The sequence below is a fragment of the Anomalospiza imberbis genome, chromosome 4 (assembly GCF_031753505.1).
Source record: "Anomalospiza imberbis isolate Cuckoo-Finch-1a 21T00152 chromosome 4, ASM3175350v1, whole genome shotgun sequence".
NCBI classification, from domain to species: Eukaryota; Metazoa; Chordata; class Aves; order Passeriformes; family Viduidae; genus Anomalospiza; species Anomalospiza imberbis.
This window is the reverse complement of record NC_089684.1, coordinates 41797364-41815956: the sequence shown is the minus strand read 5'-3', so window position 1 is coordinate 41815956 and position 18593 is coordinate 41797364. Positions and strand designations below refer to the sequence as shown.

Below are 18593 nucleotides of genomic sequence, written 5' to 3'. Positions count from 1 at the left end.
AAAATTGATTTGACTTAATAAGTTTAATGCAAAAGGGAATTGCTTGGTGTGCACTGCTTTTCTGTTGTTTTTTAAAAAGTGTGGGATCACATCTCCCCTGCTGATGTCCATTAACTATGCCCATGAATACATGAATATAAACTGGGTGCTCCACTTTTTTGTTTATTAAACTCTTATTCAGCATTTTATAACTAAGCACACCAACTGGATTCACACACAAAAAACCTGCTAACAGCTAATACTTCCCACTGATGAAATGATCACTTCTATTTCTCTGGTATTAAAATTATCTATTTTACTGATATAAAAAAAGTAAAAACCTTGATTTAAAATTTTTAAAATAATCTTCTCTTTCAATAAAGCATGGAGGTGGTGTATCATGAGGAGATAAAGGTAGCCATTAGAAGTATTGTTTTATACTAGCTAATGTTATTTTGTGAGGCTGGGGGTTGTTTTTAATTCATGCTGAAAATTACCTTGATTTGTAACAAATATTCCTGTGGAACAATGTAAATAATTAATCTATTTAAACTTAATTGAAAGTACTTATAAGCAAGTAATTTCTATTTACATTAGGACTTGCAATCAATCTCTAAAATGTTTTATAATTTTTGGATGTGACTACAATTCTTATGAATCATACAAGAGATTGCATTCTTACACTCCTTACCTTCTCAGCTGAGCAATGTCCTCGTCCCTTGCTGTTGGGAGAATGCACAAAGTGGTACAACCATTTTTCCCTCAAAATAATTTTACCTGTACAAGAATGTGCACTATACCTGTTTGGCCAATCAGCAACAGCCTTACAACAATCCTCTTATTTGTTCAAGGTTATTTTTAATATTTATGTTGATAATCCTGTAGTCTATGTCCATCGCAACTGCTACCACAGTCACAAAGTAGCAAAATCTTCCAATTCCAAGAACATCTCAGGTGAAGATAAAAGTTGAATGCAGTCTAAAATGCAGAGCTTATACATAACCTTCCTTACCTAGTTCATAGATCTCTTTGGTCCCTGATTTTATTACCTGTGTTCTCATATTTTATTACACGTTTATCTGCTGGGTGTTTCATATATATCCCATAAGCTGAACTCTTGAGTTCCCTCATATAACCATCACAACACAGCTGGTCTCTGAAAAGAGAACCCACCTGCCATGATGCAGTAATGGGGTGATGTGGGACAGCTGTGCTTGCCCAGTAATCCTCAACACTAGAACATAATTCACATTGCTCAGTGGCAAGAAGGCTGGGATTTATTGAGAGGTTTCTTTTGGGATTACTGAGTTCCAGTTGAGCCTGGCTGAGAGCTGCCATATTACAGAGCAGGCAGCAGTATTTGGCAGCTGGAAACCAGTCCAGATGTTGACTGCAGTAACATCAATCTCATCTTTGTCACAAATACTTTGAGTTTCCATCTGCAAACAGCATCAAGTCAGATGCCTCCATTTATATACATTGTTTGACACAACCTTGTCCCTATTTCCTGGTACTCTGGTCTTGTTTGAAAAATAGGAAAAGCCAGACTGTAGTATTTCATACACGAGAGAAGATAAATTAAATTGAGAGTGTTGAGAATCTACCTAGATTTAAGCAGGAAACCAAACTAAAGCTCCTATTTACGTGATGTTTTTTAAATGCTGGTAAGTGCCCAAGAAAGTTGGGTACTACATCTTACTAACAAAACCAGATCCCATTCAGATGCTTTTGAATATTTTACTCCACTAAAAAAGTCCTTCTAAAGAGACTGAGTTGATGGCATATATTTCCTTCTGTGTGCAAGTTCATTAGCATCAGCCACTTATTTTAATAATTTACAGGAAACTGCCATCAACTTCCTTGCCATGACTGTGAATAAGTTCTTCCTGTGTGGGGCCTTGTACAAACAAAATGTTTTTTGCAGTTCTGAACCAAAGTTCAGGAATATCAATGTTTCTGAAACCTCTCACAAAACCTGGTCCTTGGAGTTTCTCACCTGAAGTGCTCCATTTCTGATTCTTTGCTTGTGAATAATGACTTTAGGACCAGACCTTAAACTTTTCTGCCTCTAAAAGGAAACTCCTGAGGAATGGTATGACCTAAGGTTTGAATTCTGCTCTGCTTATCTATGACAGTTTCTAATTTTGTTCAAGTCAGCAGTCCTGTAAATTGCAGCAATCAAAATTATTGTTCCATGAAAAATGGATATAACATGTAGACTTTGTTGGGGAAAGACAGAAGTATTCTTTCCTTGTTCTTCTGCTGTTATTCTCCCAGCTTTGCACCTGCGGTCTGGTACTACTGGAGCAGACACTTAGGAAAGTGATTTCTACTGGGACAGAATTAGCCACCTTCCTTCCTCCTCTTCCTGAAGCCTTTTGTTTTCATGAGAAACTCCAAGACACATGCACACCAAGCTTATAGCCTGGCAGCAGACGGAACTGCCCTGACCAAGCTCCACTTCAGTTAGTGACAACTCCGGACAGGAATGGCAGAGTCCAGTCTGGGAAACACCTTCCCTTTCCCATTTCTCTCTGTTTGTTTTTTCCCCAGAAGCAACTTACCATTAGAGTCACCACATGCCACCAGGCATGCTACAAGCCAAAGCTTTGTTTATGTAAGCCTATCTTTGGTGCCACACTTCCAATAGCAAAACTGTATTTGACTGCTAGAAATATCACAAGTTCCATGTCACTGCCCTTTCCTATCCTACAACATACAAAAATATTAAAATGTAAATATAATATGTATGTATATAAATGTAAGCAAATACATGGAAGAAATCTTTCAATTCAACTTCTTATCCCAGCTTATTTAAAAGCAGTTTACATCTACTCCTCTAATAATGTCAAGAATTATCCCTGCAGCAGAGCAAGTGTACTTCTCATTTATGTGCTGGGTTAGGACTGGGCACAGATAGCCTACACAGAAATGCAAAGGGTCTGTTTAGTTGGGCATAGCAAGCACCACACTGTCTAGTTTGCATCTAGAACCTTCTTGTCCTTAATTCTATAAAGAGCATCTGTCACATACAAATTGAAGGCTCTGATTTGTACAAGATTCATCACTGAACTCACAGGACAGCTCTTGCCTAGCAGAAGCATTATTTATGAACATTGTCTTACTGGCAGCAATGGTCAGCCCAGTGTAGAACCCTGCAGACTGTGGTTCAAAAGCGTCATATACTCAAGCATGCCCTGAAGTAACATTGGAAAGTGAATTGGTGAAAACATATTTTTATATCGTATTAATAATCTATCATCTCACTTCAGCTGTAGGTTCTCTTTTTCTCTCTTATATTGTTGTGAGAAAAAAGTGCCTCCAATTTACAAGGAAAAGAAAATCCATAAACATGCAAAGTGAGACAAAGTAATTTTAAAAGATTTTCAGGTTTTATTAGTAAGAGACAAAACTTCTAGGCTCCTGTTAGCTGAATGGTAACAGCTGTTTAACTTATTTCCAAAGAACCACTAATTCCCAGTGTTTTCTAAAGGTTATCAAGAACTTTGCAAGTAATCAAAATCTCACTAAATATATTTTAGTAAAACTAAAAATGCTAACATATAAACAGAGATACTAAATTATGCAACCACCTCCTAGTCATAGTATTGATAGTACAGATGAGCCACATTTTATCATATACCCAAAAAGAAAATCTATTTGCTACATTTCAGCCAACCATGGGGAACTTACCTTTCATTGTGGTGAGAAATCATATAATAAATCTAGATACTAACAGAAGCTCAAGAAAACAGTACAGAAGCAACCCATAATTATTTCCCAAGGTCTGTCACTGAGATGGTGAAGATGTAATACCAGACAAAGCATGACACATCACCTTTTTAAAAGTCGTCATTATGAAAAGTGTTGATCCTGTCTGAATTACAGATCAACAGTTATGTGAAAGGGATTTCTTTGTGGGCATGTGAATGTTTTGTTTGCTTTGAACTAGAAAATGCATGACCCACTTGGTCCTGAGATGAAAGTTTTGGTAAGACTAAGAAGAATAGGAACTATTAATTTTTGCCCATTGCAGGCTTTTAACTGTTGTATCAGAACTTAAATCCTTGCTCCTAGTGGTGATGAGACCTGTGAGTGGGCTTCCACCAACTCCTTTAGGAGAGAACACACTCTCATCAGCATGGACAATCCTCCCTCTGGGCAACACCACCGCAATGACAATGAAAAATAAATAACAAACAAAAAAGTCAGAAACATAAAAAATAAACATTAAATTTATTTAAATAAAAATATACACATAGTGTACAATGGACATGGCTTACAGACAGCAATGAAACAAAAGTGATAAATCCTGAAATATAAAAAGCATTGAATTCCTATAGTTGTGCTTTGTTTCTCTGGAAAAACACATGCTGTGGACTGAAGTCCTGTCAACATTACTTATACGCAGCCCTGTGTGCTCCAGAATGTAAGACAGGGACATCACAAGGGACAGCTACACAAAAAGAAAACAAGTACCAGAGTAATTTGGGATTTTAGAAGTCTTAAAGTCAGACCATTCATAAACAGAAGTGCTGAAAACTTTTAAAGCCTTTTGCATGCATGGAAAGAATAATCAAACACCCCTGCCAATAGTTAGAACTCTAAGTAAGAGCAGCATGGTTCAAATCTCACTACTCTGAACCTGGCATGTCCAGGGCACTCTTTTATCATAGTCAGACTCCTACTGTAACCCTTTTTTCCAGTCAGCACACAAATCCTGTGCCTTAGGTTTCAGTTCTTTGGAATAGGGAGACACTGGTTCACAAGTGTCTTATAGTTTATTTAACTTGAAGTATTTGCTCATATCTGAGCAAATGTAAGTTTTTAGCCTTGGATCATGAGTATCATGCTGATAGTCATGGCTGTTATATTACTTATTCAGCAGATGCCATGAAAGAAAGAGAAAATAAATGTTGAGTCCTGCAGAGTGAAAGCCGAATGCTTGGCAACACAACAGCTGAGGTGTTGCATGGCTAAGGGAAGGATGCTTTAAGGATTGAGGTCTGTGATTTTTTATTCTCTCTAAAAAATCATTTATTTGATTTTTTTTTTTTGCAAACGTGCAATATACAAGGTAAGTTTGTGTTTTCAAGAGCAGCAAATTACTTTAAAGCATTTCCATTGTAAACATCTGCTTTTAAGCTGCAAGGAAGTGAAAAGCAAGATGCAAATTCATGTCTCATGGCACTGCCTATACAGTACACCTCTTTGTAATAAAAAAGAGCATAAATATAGATATCAATGGTTTCAAGTTTACAACATAACCGACTGACACAATGCACGTATAAGACTGTTAAGTGATTACATACATTAATTCATGCAAGTAATTTTGCTGCATAGTTTTCAATGCAATTCCTTTCCTTATTACACTGGTTGACATTCAGTGCATTTTCTGCTTTTTTTAAAAATGGACCAAAGGATTTCTTGGAACTTGTGTTTAATCTAGAAATAAAAATAAGGTTTTTTTCTGACACATTTAATAGGCATGTTATAGAGTAGGCTTCAGAATGAAGTGCTGCACTTCTTTATACCAAAATTACTAGTGAAGATTTAGAATGCCATTACAAGTTATTCCACTGCAACTAAGTGAATTTTCATCAGGAGAGATTGATTTGACACAAAATTGTTTGTTAATTTCTTCATTTCACTTACGTAATGGCAAAATTCAGACAGCAAAAAATTAACATTGCAAAGGACTTCATTAAGGCTACTTCTCAGTTAATATTTTGTTTCAGTTGTCCTCCTAAATTATTTTTTCTTTATAACACAGACATTGCTAGGATTCCATCAAAATACATAGTTTCACATAGACAAAAATCAGATAACATAATTAATTTTTTTTCTTAATTGCTCCATAAAAGCCAAAGCATAAACATTAATCAGAATATATTTTAAATTCCTCAAAAGACTTCACAAAAAAGACCTCCCTGCTTTATGTCAGTCATAGACATGTTATGTATTATAACAATATTACAATCATTTCTAGGAAAAAAAAAAATACTTTAACATTCCTTTCCTTATGTTTTTAGGTATTTTAGACTAGCTCTCTATTTAGTCATTGCTCTGTGGTACAAAACCCCGATGTAAGTGTGTGTTGCATTGTACAAATATTGAAATCTAGAAGCCCTTATTTCAGAATTCCTCAAGACAGATCCTGATTTGATTTCTACAAATAATATCATCTGTAAGACAAAATTTGGCTTTAGATGCCAGATATATTTTTGAATTTTCATCTTCTAGCCCTTGAGAACTGCCCTCCTCTAAAAGCAGATTATTGTATACCTTACAAAAGTTTTAAGAGAGGAGTTATGGAACAGTTTTTGTGAAGCCACCATGAAAATCACTATGCTTACTTTATCCCTCTGCAAAAAAAAACCAATGTAGTTTGGTTATAAAAATTAAGTTGTGTAGTTTTACTCATCTGAAATCTGCAGTGAGCTAAAAGATAATGTGCAAGACCCCAGGGATAATTTAACTCCTCTTTTAGACATTCAAACAACCCACAGGGCTGGAAGCAGCTGCTACAAAGAGTAAATGTACTCCAAGTAACACAGCCATCAACCTGCAGTAAACCCCTCTTTGTTTCTTCATAAAAGGCACACCAGAAAACCCACAAATTTTGAATCCATGGTCAGCTGATGGCACAGCCTTTGCCCACAGGGACCACAGTAGCCCCCAGCAGGCAATGACCAAACAAGAAAACATTTGGGCCTGTTTTGCTACTGAAGCAATGAGGCTTTTCCAGGAGACTTGGAGGACTTCAGCAGGTTTTACAAAGCTCTCCTGACCTACAACAAATGTTCCAATCCAAACATTAGTGAGAAAAATTGCAGTACTATTTAGCACAAAACTTAGCCAACTCTTCTGTAATGGCCCAAGCCCAATGAAGTTTCACTGCAGCTGACTGACGTGTTTGTGGTTTTGTCTTAATTATCTTTAGCAAATAAGAGGTCATTTAATTTCACAAGAATATACTGTGAATGGCTGTTAAAACAAAAAGGACAGTAATCCAGCGCCATTTTTTCTTTCTCCTCATCAAATCCATGGCTTCAACATGAAAAACAACTTCAACACAAAAATAACACGGTAGTGACAACAGCAATTTTGAGCCCAGGAAGGATTAAAATGCTGAGGCAAAATCTTGAAAGACTATTTTCCTGACAAGAAAATCTAAATAATTTAATATTTTTAACTTGACAGAATGCCAATGGGACTCAGGTAAAGAAGTCTAGGTACCTATAGCACCCAGCAGAGAACACCATCCTCACTGAGATTTTTTACAGATAGTTTCAGAACTACTGTACAGTGGTTGGCATTCCCTACTGCATACCTGGGGGTTATTTCAGAGATCCATGAGGAATATATCACTATTTCTAAACTGCACATGTAGGGCTTTTTAAGCTAATAATAAACATGTGTATAGTGAGGGCTAGTGCAGCAGCCTGACAGAAGAAAACATTACTTTTCTAGGAAGGATTATGCTCCATAAATCCACAAAAAAGTTTCACACAGATCAGCTACATTATATTCATAGACACAAACACTAATTTATGCACATATCTAGCCACCCAATGAGTACTGCCCACTTCTACTGGTACATGACAAGAAGAAATCAAGGCATAATGTTCTCATCAGTCTGAGCTTATCTGTGATGCATTGTCAAGCCTTCTGACATATACCAAAGTAATACATTCCAAGAAAAAGGAAGCAATTAATGATAGCACATTATATAATAGAAATAAAAAACTAATACACCAAAATACTACTTATATTATCTACTTTTCTTGGAAAAAAAAGTTCCAAAAGTTCCAAAAGTTAATATATTATATAGGTGAATTTCTGGCTCCACTGAAGTCAATGAGTATTAGAACAAGGATCTCTTTCTGATGTTTTCCTACAAACTCTGAAGCCTGATCTTGCAAATATACAAGATGGGTTTAATTTTAGCCAAATGATAGATCAGTTCCATGGATCACCCAAATAGAATTTGCAGAATCAGTCTCGTAAATTCTGTCATAGTTACAGATTTATACCCAGTAATGGATGGGTATAATGGGTATTAATGGATTAAAAAGAACAAATTAAAACTCATGGTGTACAGAGATTTCTTTAACTTCCATAGGAGTAAGCAAACATTTACTTCTTTATTCATGGCAATTACAATTTCCTACAGATGCTCAAATTCCCAGGGTAGTTTCATTAGGATAAATTTCTCATACTTCTGTGCTAGATATGAAAAGAAGGCATTACATAAAGGTCAGTAACCAGTGAATACCTGGGAATTTTAAATTGTATTTCTCTCTGGGAGGCAGAAGGTGGTAGTAAATAGATACAATTAGAAAACACAAATGTTCTTTGCAAGACAAATTTCAGGACTAACACAAGCTGGCAGAACATTAACATTCATTTTTAAAGCTGATATCTCTTCATCCTAGAGTATCTACCTGCAGCATTACAAATTTGATATAAATCAGCTGCAGTGGCTAACTAGTCCTAGTACAGCAGTTTACTCATAACATTTATTTTAGGCTTTGTAATAATAAACATGTTTTCATAGTCTAAAGATACATTAACTCCTGTATATACAACTTATTTTCCCTACCACTAAAGAAAATTTACTTTTAAGGGTTTACACTAAATAGGAGGTCAAATTCAGGTCACCTTACTTGTGGAATTAATCTCCCAAATTTCAGTGTGATTTATGCGAAAGTGAAATAAGTGGTATTTGGCTGGGGTACAGAAAACCAAGAGTGATATAACCAAATGAACCACAGGGAATCAGAATGGAATTACTGAAATTAAAGTCTGCAATTACTAAAAACATATTATGAAGTTACCATGCTTATGTAAAGAAGCTAATGGTAATTACCAATTTCATAAACATTTCTGTGAAGGGTTTAATCATTAGTGACCAAGACCTCAGTACTCTGCTGGTTACAGAAAACACCTTTTCCAGCAGCAAGAGACCCCTTAAATCAAATCTCAGGATTTGGTTTGGAGTCAGAATGCCACCTTCCAGATTACTAATCTCTGTTCCTACAGCAACTACCATTTCCATTTTTAATCTTCAATCAAATGACCCCAGGAACTAATTCCAGCTGGCTTATGAGACATACTAAGCTTCAATTTCACAAAGATAAGTTGAATATTTTTGATTTTCAAAATATCCAGTCCATTGCTTTTTCATGGTATTTATTTCATAATGACTAACCAGATTAATTTTAATGTAAAGTGATAAAACCTGATAAAAATAACACCTCCACTGGTTATACATTCCCAATTCATATGTCATAAACAGCGGTTGTTATATTCACTAATTAGCATGATATATGCTCCTGATTACACTTTTGTTAAACTTAGGTGTCAGCTTTTCCATATGTCCCCTCTGGAGGTCTGTAGTACTTTGGGAAAGCCATCAGCTGTATCATGTTGAATGCATACTTTCTGCATTTGACATTCTTCAGAACATTCTCTATGCGGCATCCTTCTCTAGTGAAAGGGGAAAAAGTACAACTTCATGAAACACAGAATAAATAAATATGCTTTATTTGTTCATTGCAGAGTTTCAGCAACAATTGGAGTAAAAATAACAAGGATTCAACTCTACATTTTGTTTTCCACGAGTGATGATACATCTTACAGAATTAAATCCAAGGCCAGGCCCAGTACAGTTATTGCCCTCAGAAATAGGTGATAAGATTTTCCATCCCCCCTAATATATCTGCCCTTGTGGTTTAAAGTTCAGTAAAAAAAATTAAATACTTTAATGATACATTTTGTTCTAATTCCAGAAATATATTTGCCTTTTAAACCTTTTCATACCTTTTTTTTTCAGTTTGTTTGCTATATATGTGCGAGTGTACGTTGCCCTAAAATGCGCATTCTAGGAATAAGGAATTTTATTAAGTCTGGTCTTAGATATTTGTGAAGGAAATTTTCATCTCTGCTTCATTTCCTGTATGTTCAGCTTTGCAATGAAAAAAAGAGAATGGCTCTTCAAACAGCCCAATCCACCTCTGCTTTATAAAGGAAGGATGTTCGTTCACATACAGTACAAAAGTCACAACTGCCAAAGTGGTGCATCAAGACATAAACAGTACTTTGTTAAAAAGAATATAAAAGTGTCTTGAAAGTAAAAGCAACGAAAGCAACAATTACAAACAGGCTCATTTCATTACAAAACAGAACTTATTATATTCTATTTACTCTACAGAAAAGGGTTAGTTGTAGCAAAGTAATAATCATTTATTAAACAAAAACAATCCCATCAGTTAGTAACAATGAAAAAAACACAATGAAAGGTAAGTCTCACAAACCATTGCCCTGCCATATTTGTCTAGGGGTTAGTTTGTGTTGTGCAAATTAATTTAATTTATTTTTTTTTTTGTCAGACTAATTACTCTGGAAAGAGGGGTTCAAGCATTCAGGATTCCACAACTTCTATACAGTGACAGCATTGTAAGTGGGCTTTCTCTGCGCTAATTACATTAGGAAAGCTTTACCATGAACAGAAAGAACAAATCAATTCACTCAATGCATAGTATACTTCTCGGAGTTCAGAAAAAAGAATGAAAACACAGTACATTTCAGACATTGGTATCTTAAAGATGAATCCTTGGGGTCTGAGACGGTAGAAATATTACAACATGATTCCTTTTTTCTAGAGTTAGTTTGTTGCTATTTGTAGAAAAGAAAGGAACACAAGTGAAGTTTATTGATATTTGGCTAATAGCAAAGCAAGACTTAAAATAAGCCACACAACCAGCAAGTGTGAGCTGACAAGCAGCAAGGCGACAGGATAGAAGTGTCGAGAAGTTGGCTTGTTATCAGTTAGACAGCCTGTTTCAGGATCATCCGATTCATTCAATGCTCCCTGGGTTTGTCTGCTGTTAAACAGGGGAAGTTAGGAACAGATAGAAGAGCATTTAAGCAGCAAAGAAAGCCAACATGCAGGTATTTTGACAAAGTGAAAGTACATAGCCATTTTGATGAAATTTTTGATCTAAGTACTTCCAGTACAACTTTTGTGTTCTACAGCTGATATGGGAAGCATGATGACTGGGTGGCTACTAACATATTAATGCTGCTAGGTGCTGTGGAGTAGTATTCACAAGTGAACATTAAATAACTTCCACAATGACCTACACTATCACTAAAATGAACACACACACTGAACAGAAATGAAATAAGGAAGTTAAAAAAAAAAAGTTAAGGAAGCAAAGAAAAAAAGATCATGAGTATGTCACAATGCAACACTGAATGAAGTGTCTCCATGGTGTTCACGGGCTTTTCAGTCCTGCTTCAGTATCTACTGTGAAGTTTATTGGCAGAAATGAAAAGGCCACACGCTAACGGCTATTCTAAAACAGTATTAAATGATGGTAAATTGACTTCAAAAACTCATCAGTGCTGGTGACTCAGTTTCAAAGTCAATAGCAGCTTTTTTTATTTAAAGGCTTGCACTTAAATTCCTGTAAGTAAATCACCTTGGATCTTTATCAGTCAACACAGGGAGGAGCTAATCTACTTACAAGGAAGTTCTATTGAATCACACTGAATTGTGTGGTCACTGTACTACCAGAGCAACAGGGATACTTCTACTTCCAGGCTTTCCTCTTGTATTCTTGATAGATTTTCTATAAGTAGAATTACTCACACTTCAACCACAATACTTCAATCCCTCCAAAGATTACTTGCATGCACTTGGGGGTCCTGTTTATACATTTCCTTTGGGCAGTAAGGACTGGCAAGATGTTTTATTTTTCTATTTACTATGAATACCCTGTAATTAAAATATAACTTGCCATTTTTTTTCTGTGGACTTGAGAAAATCCAAATATATCAGATGACAAGACAGTGCCCTTTCAGAAGCAAGTATGCTCTTTCTTTCAAGAAAGTAAATGCTGGCAGACATTACCTTTACTCTCCCACAGCCCCAGGTAAGATGAAAAGGATACTCTGAAGACAGCAGCATCCACATCACCTTACAGAAAGCCTGCCTTTCTGACTTGTGTGTTAAAGGGCAATGTTGCATTTCATAAGCTTGGATAGCAAGAAGGTGCAAGAACTGCATTTACAGGTGGAACCCTAGACAAGGGGTTGATCAAAACCTTTCCTTGCCCAATTTCTCTTTTGAACAAGCCTTCCATAATAAGTTCTTAGTCTTATTATTTGCTTTAACATTCAATCTGTATGTTACACTAATAAAGGGGTCAACACATACTATTTTAAATAACATAATAAAAGATTAAAAAAATAAAATCCCTGCTATTTTCATCTAGGTCAAAGCAATTGCTGGTGGCACTGTGTCTGCTGCTTTTGGTCTACAGATTTCAAGTGTCTACGGATAGAACTTGGGTAGAACTCAACCTTTCCTGTAGACATTCTCTCAGAAACTATCAAGAAATGAAGCTAATTACATTATTTATTTGCCTTGTCAACACTGAAATAACTAATTCTGTGTTTCTCTATCAGACTGCCCCAGTTAATGCCTCTGTCCTAGGGTCCGCCCACAGAACTTCCTTCCTCTTCTGCTCACAGTGACATTACCATTTGTGATCAGCTGCGAGGACTAACTGTATTGCTCCCAGTTAATGTTGTTCTCCACTATGCATTTCTATATACTTTTAAGGACCTGCTGCTCGCCGGTTTTCCTTTTTTTCCCTTAATCTCTACAGCATCCCACAGGTTTGCCCCTTTGACCCTTTTGCACTGTGCCCTCACCCCCTTCCTACTCTTCAAGGTGAGCCTGCAGGTTTCAGCTTACTCCCATTATGCCCACAATTAATGAGAACTCTAGCTCAACCCTCATAGTCCCACCTCTTCCTTCCCAGTCACAGAGTCCAGGTTATTTTTGTTTGCCCTGTGTCTTCCATCACAGACATCCTATGTGCTCCAATGGCTGAGTGGATGCAGAGACCAAACATTTTTCCTCTGGAGAAATTCATCTGGGCCGCAGTAAAGTTAAGCATTCAGTAAGTTTGCACAGCCACATTACTGATGCACCCAATCAATCTGCATTAATCAGATTGATTGGCTACATCAGGCTAGAGAGCCTTGGCTTTGCACACCAATGGTTTATTCCAAGCAGGCTGAGTCACACACTTGCAGGTTGTCCCTACAGAGATGAACCCTCCTACTTCTGTGGTGTGCCTTGCACTGTTGGACTCCATATCTCAACAGTGTGACTGGCTTTTATCTACATTGCTACAAGTCCCATTAGCATCAGTTAGATTTATGCAGGTGTAATGATGAAATTACAGATAAAAGCCATTTGTTCTATTTTTTTTTCCAATAGAAAGGCTGCAGTACATTTGTTCTTTGATATACTGAAAAGAATGATCAGTGTCTTTTAACATAAAAAGTTCTATCTTCCCCCCAGGAAAAAGACCGTGAACAGCTGATGCATAGGGACTTCTGTTCCACAAATTAGTCACATCATTCAATGCATGATTCAATAAGACATCCTCAAAACAGAGCAAGAGGATCCAACTCCACTATTAGCTTCCTAAGAACAGGCTGAGCAGAATAGCTAAATATGCTTTTAATTTAGGAGGAATATTTGATCAGGGTCAGATGCCTTGCTTAGGCTCTGCCAATATTTTTCAATGCAGTTGCAATGACAGTGCCTTCCAACACACCCTAAAGTGTCCTCTGCAGTGACTATTAAACAAAGCAAGGACCTACACTCAGCTGTCAGCATCACAACATTGCTTCCCCTGGCTCATTCAACCCTGGAGAAGTTTTACTGCAAACAGCAGGAGTCCCACTAGTGCCCTGTCAGCTGGATTTATTTAGCTTCTGACTGACAGCACAACCAGAACAGAGTGCTACATGCTAAGGCGTGAAGATACAGCCATAGTTTCAGATGTTACCTCAATCACAAACTCAAATTTAAAACCAAAAGGAATGAAGAAGACTCCCAAAATAACAAGCAAGTTTGTATTTCACAAAAAATTTTAACAGGAATAGTGAAAGCTTCTAGGTTTCTAACATCTGGAGTCATGAACACCCCACTAACTTATCATACAATTTTTATTCGTTTACTCTCAAATTGTTCATTTGAGACCTACAGCACAGCACAAACACATTGTAGCACCCAAAGGTTGTTAATGACAACATAACCATTTCAGCCTGCCTTCTATCTCATTTGATGTTTTATCATCCTAAACTCCTATTAGGATAATGCTGCATGGATAAAGCAAAACAGCAGGTATTTTTTTTTGCTTTCAAATTCAGATGATAAATTATCTGAACCTCAAAGGAGCAAAGCAGAGATGATAAAAATGGTGTGAAGAAAAAGCCTCTTAAGCCCTTATAGCATCAAGCAATGAGGGCACATTCTGGCTTTTGACTATCAGTCACACTGATGTCCCTGAGCAAGGTTTTTGGAAGAGATGATTTTCACACATTGGGATGTATGCTTCCCTTTTTAGAACTTTTCCTGCTCCAGTTATTAGTGACACTGGAAATGTTGAACTGTTCTACAGGAGTTCTTAAGGTAAAATAAATAGGCAGCTTTCTATTAACAAGTCTCCCATGTACTAGTGGTGACTACAGTTTGAATTCATGTTCTACTGCACTTGTACTTTATGGGAATTTTCCTTTTTTTTACAGACAGACTCAAGCAAGTATTTTCTGGTCCTGCTGTGTTTTTCTTGTTAAACTCCAATGCTGACACAGAAAAATAGCAAAAGTAAGATGCTTCTCTGGAGTCTCATCTGACAAGAGTAGAGACATTTCTTCAAATAGAAAGGATTGCTAACAGTTCTCAGTCTTACACAATTTTGATATCTTACCTATTCTTTTTATTTCAACACAGTCAAATTCAGAAGCAGCTTTCAAGAAGCAACATTTCTAAAGAAGTTTTTGGAATGAAAGCATCCTAATTTCTACGTTATACATGTTACTGGGATTAACTGCAACACTTCAGAGAATAATCAACAGTATCAATGTACAGCACTACAGTTCAAGAAGGCAGCCTTAACTTTTTCCAAGAGAAAAGGTGGGATCCTTGTGAACATCTCCTAGCCATTACCAAGCTGCTGCACTATAACATATAGAAGAATAAAACATGATTCAGAAGGAAATACATAGGTCTCACCCTAGTCCTGAAGGATTTCGGTATTAGAGCAGAACTCATAAAAAACATAAAAAGGAATATTGGGAAACAAAACTTTATGTTCAAATATAAAGCTGATACAATAAACCTCCAACAATTTTTAAGAACAAAAATGGTTCTGCATTGTTTCAAAATGGAAGATAAGGGAAGGGAACTAGCAGAGACATCTTCTGTATCAATGATCTTTACAATTACTCTTTTTCTGATACACATTGCTGTCAATAACTTACAATTTTTTCCCTCAAATCTACATGGCACTAAATAAAGTAGAAGATGCTAGAAATCAATTTTTGCTGCTTACATGATCCTATAATCTCAGCTGAAAACAACTAGCATTGCTGAAACTGAAGAGCAGTCTCAGATCTAAGACTACTGAGGAATTCAGTCAGTGATTTAGACAGCTGCTATTTAAACATACACCAAAAAAACAGAATATTTATCAGAACTGTTTATCAAATTGTCACACTAAACACCCTCTTCCTGTTTTACCTTTTGTGTTACAAGTTTTTCCCTACTCTTGTTGCTTGTGCTGGCATCCTCTATTTCCCTACTCCTTTCTTCTCTCCTTGTTTGGTTGTAACACTCGACTTTTCTAATGCATTATTTAGGAAATAAAAAGAAAGCATATCATTTAACATGAGGCTTGGCCACTGAGTTGGACCAAGCAGTAGATTCATGGTGCAGTCATGATGATAAGACACCTAGATCTTGAAAAACTGCTATTGTGAAATAACTGTGGGTTTTGAGCTCAAAACTGTTCTGGAGTTTTAGTCTGTACAGAGCTAAAAATTCAATTTTGAGGAGGTGGTCAGAGACAGCAAGCTACTGGAGGCTCAGCTATGGACAGGGTACAGATTTTAAGCACTATTATGAACAGGCCAAAATAGTTCAGTACAGAGAAACATATTAATAAAGAAACCCTCTTGCAGCAGTATTTAATAACAGGCAAGGAGACACTTGATATTACAGCCACACAACCATATCCAGGAGACCCCTGTTGTCTAATGTGCTCACATGGACAGACAGGGATCCTTTGGAAGGAATGCTGAAGTCAAAATTCAATTTACACAGTTGCTCTTTTGCTCTGCTGTGTATGTGTTCTCCTTGAAGTCAAAATAATTATAAATGTGCAAATTTATGACCTATTTCATCAGCTTAGCTGTGTTTGGATTTCCCAGGGCAAGTGAGAGAGGCACACACCCTGCTGTAGGCAACAAACAGCACAACACGCTCCAGCTTTGGGCTATGGAAATATCTCCCAAACTGTTGGTTCATCACAGAGCAACACCCTAGTATTTGTCTGTGTTTACTTTTAACATACAATTAACTCCAAAGAATAGATGAAAACAGGGCAGTTTCAAGATTTGTATCTAATATGCATAAAACATGCTACTGGGTATTATACATCTCTACCAGTGTTACTCTTAGCACTTCAGAAATCTCTGCTGATTGCAGAAAAAATAATCTTTTCCTTTGTTACTGATACAGAATGCCTGTGAGAATGTTTTTTTCCTCAACATTAAGAGTATCTATGTGGTAAAAAATAACACTGACAAAATTATTATAGTAAAAATATAAGAAACATCAAGAAAAAAATTGCCATTAGAATCACAATTTTTGTCACTGGTGTATTTAAGACATCTACATTAGCAGGTTAAATTCACCCTCAGCATCTGAACAGCAAAGCCAAGTTGACTTTCTGTGCCTGTGTCCCTTAATCTGCCAAAATGGACAACCAGATTGTGCCACATGGGAACAGTACCTTGGTCATGCCAACTCCCAAACTGCCCTGGTATCACTCGAGAGTACCCTTAATCTGCCAAAATTGTAAAGGAAACATTTAATAATTTCACTGCATAAAATGACTGAGATCATGTTCTAGAATCTATCCCCAGAGGTTTTCAATTTACAAGTGTGGGCAGAGGCTTCAAGTCCTGCAAAGTCATTGTGGTGACTGTGTGAGAGATTAGCTTCAGAACTGAAAAGTGATAGGTTTGCAGAAGAGATTCTTCTTTACCTGTCAAGACAGCTGAGCAGTTTTTGAAACATGATTTTCACCTCCACTATACTCCAAGGAAACGTTTTGCTGTTTCATTCTGCTATTTACCAATAGTGCTCTGCAGTATTACACATCAATTTTACAAAGGTTTCTCTTTCTATCAAAAAATACAGTTCTAATAATCTTCCTAGACACTCTTCTATAAAGTATTAGGATTCCATGTATATAGGAATTTCTCAGGACAAAATTGCAAAATCTTTCCTGACAAACTTCTCTTACAAGGTTTGAAATTCAGTCCAACGTAGAACCAAAACTAAAGCAAATGTTGTCTGTATCTTTGTGCAGGAAAATAACCAAGCAAAACCCCACAGGTTTTACCTTCATTTAAGCTCTGAATACCTACATTTCCTTTCCATAAGGTTATGGCACTGGCACAATTGGTTAGTAAGTCATACTTGTTTCCAGACTGTTTCTGTCACAGCAAGAAATTTTAACTGAAGATGTATTTATACATTTAGCTCACATAGCACAGTGAAACATAAATCCATGATAAATTCTTTCATATGTCTAATAAGGTTTAAATACTTTCTGTTGACCATGAAAATAAATCTTTGTGAGTCATCCCTTTTCTTTTGGCAAAGATTTATTTAGTCTTTTTCCCCATGCTGAGGACAAGTAGCAAATCTGATTTAAGAGGCAGAAAGGACTTCCTACACTAGTTAACAGACATGTGTGAAAGATGATGCTTAAAATCTGTCATCCATTTCTACGTGTTCAAATCTATGTCTAGGATGACAGAATTGAGGTCAGAGAACTGCTGGTGTAAACAGAAGAACATTTAATCTATGTTGGATCTCTAATTTGGGTATTTTAAGGGAGGATGGTGCTGAACAGCAGGAATTCTAAATTTGAATGTTGTGACTTGCTGTTTTTTTTTGCCTGCAACTTCAGTTTGAGATATATGAAAGGAGGAATGCAACTGCTTCTCATTAATGACACCAACTCACATGGTCTCTTCATGGCATTAACCAAAGCGTGAGTCAAAAACCACAGGCAACTGCTAGTCCCTTTCAGCTAAATAATGACAGTTCATTAAAAACTTTCACCTAACACACTGATACATTTTTTTAAAAACACAAAACCAGTTTGAGATCTTATTTGTTCTGATCCCAGCTGTTCTTTTAGCAGCACACACAGTATGTAGATATATTTATACAAAGTGAATTTGCGCACGTATAGATTCCCCTGTCACAAATTAAAATGCACCTAAATCTGATTTTAGCTGCTACCAGGAACAAAAAATGCAGCCCTGTTTTGGTTAGGTAGGGAGCTAACCAAAACAACCTATCCAAAAAATGCATAGGCTGGGATGCAGACTGCAGCAACCTGAAAATTGTATCCCAACATTACAACCAATAAACCATCTTCTCTTCTCTTTAGCAGGTAGATTTTAAGAGAACTTTGGAAAATGGAAGGAAAATTCTATTTGAA

The 18593-nt window shown here is 36.5% G+C and overlaps 1 protein-coding gene across 2 annotated transcripts in view; it reads right to left on the bottom strand.

The window, feature by feature from the left end:
- The window catches only part of INPP4B (inositol polyphosphate-4-phosphatase type II B), a 321293-nt gene that overhangs the window by 27559 nt on the left and 275141 nt on the right, over positions 1–18593 (bottom strand). Inside the window, exon 25 of one of the 2 annotated variants that reach the window (XM_068188034.1) lies at positions 4188–9471. The exons of the other annotated variant lie outside the window; for it this stretch is intronic. Coding sequence (XP_068044135.1) covers positions 9339–9471 — 133 coding nt within the window. The 3' untranslated portion in view covers positions 4188–9338. Of the gene's footprint in view, positions 1–4187; positions 9472–18593 lie in introns of those variants that run through there. 2 annotated transcript variants of the gene reach the window in all.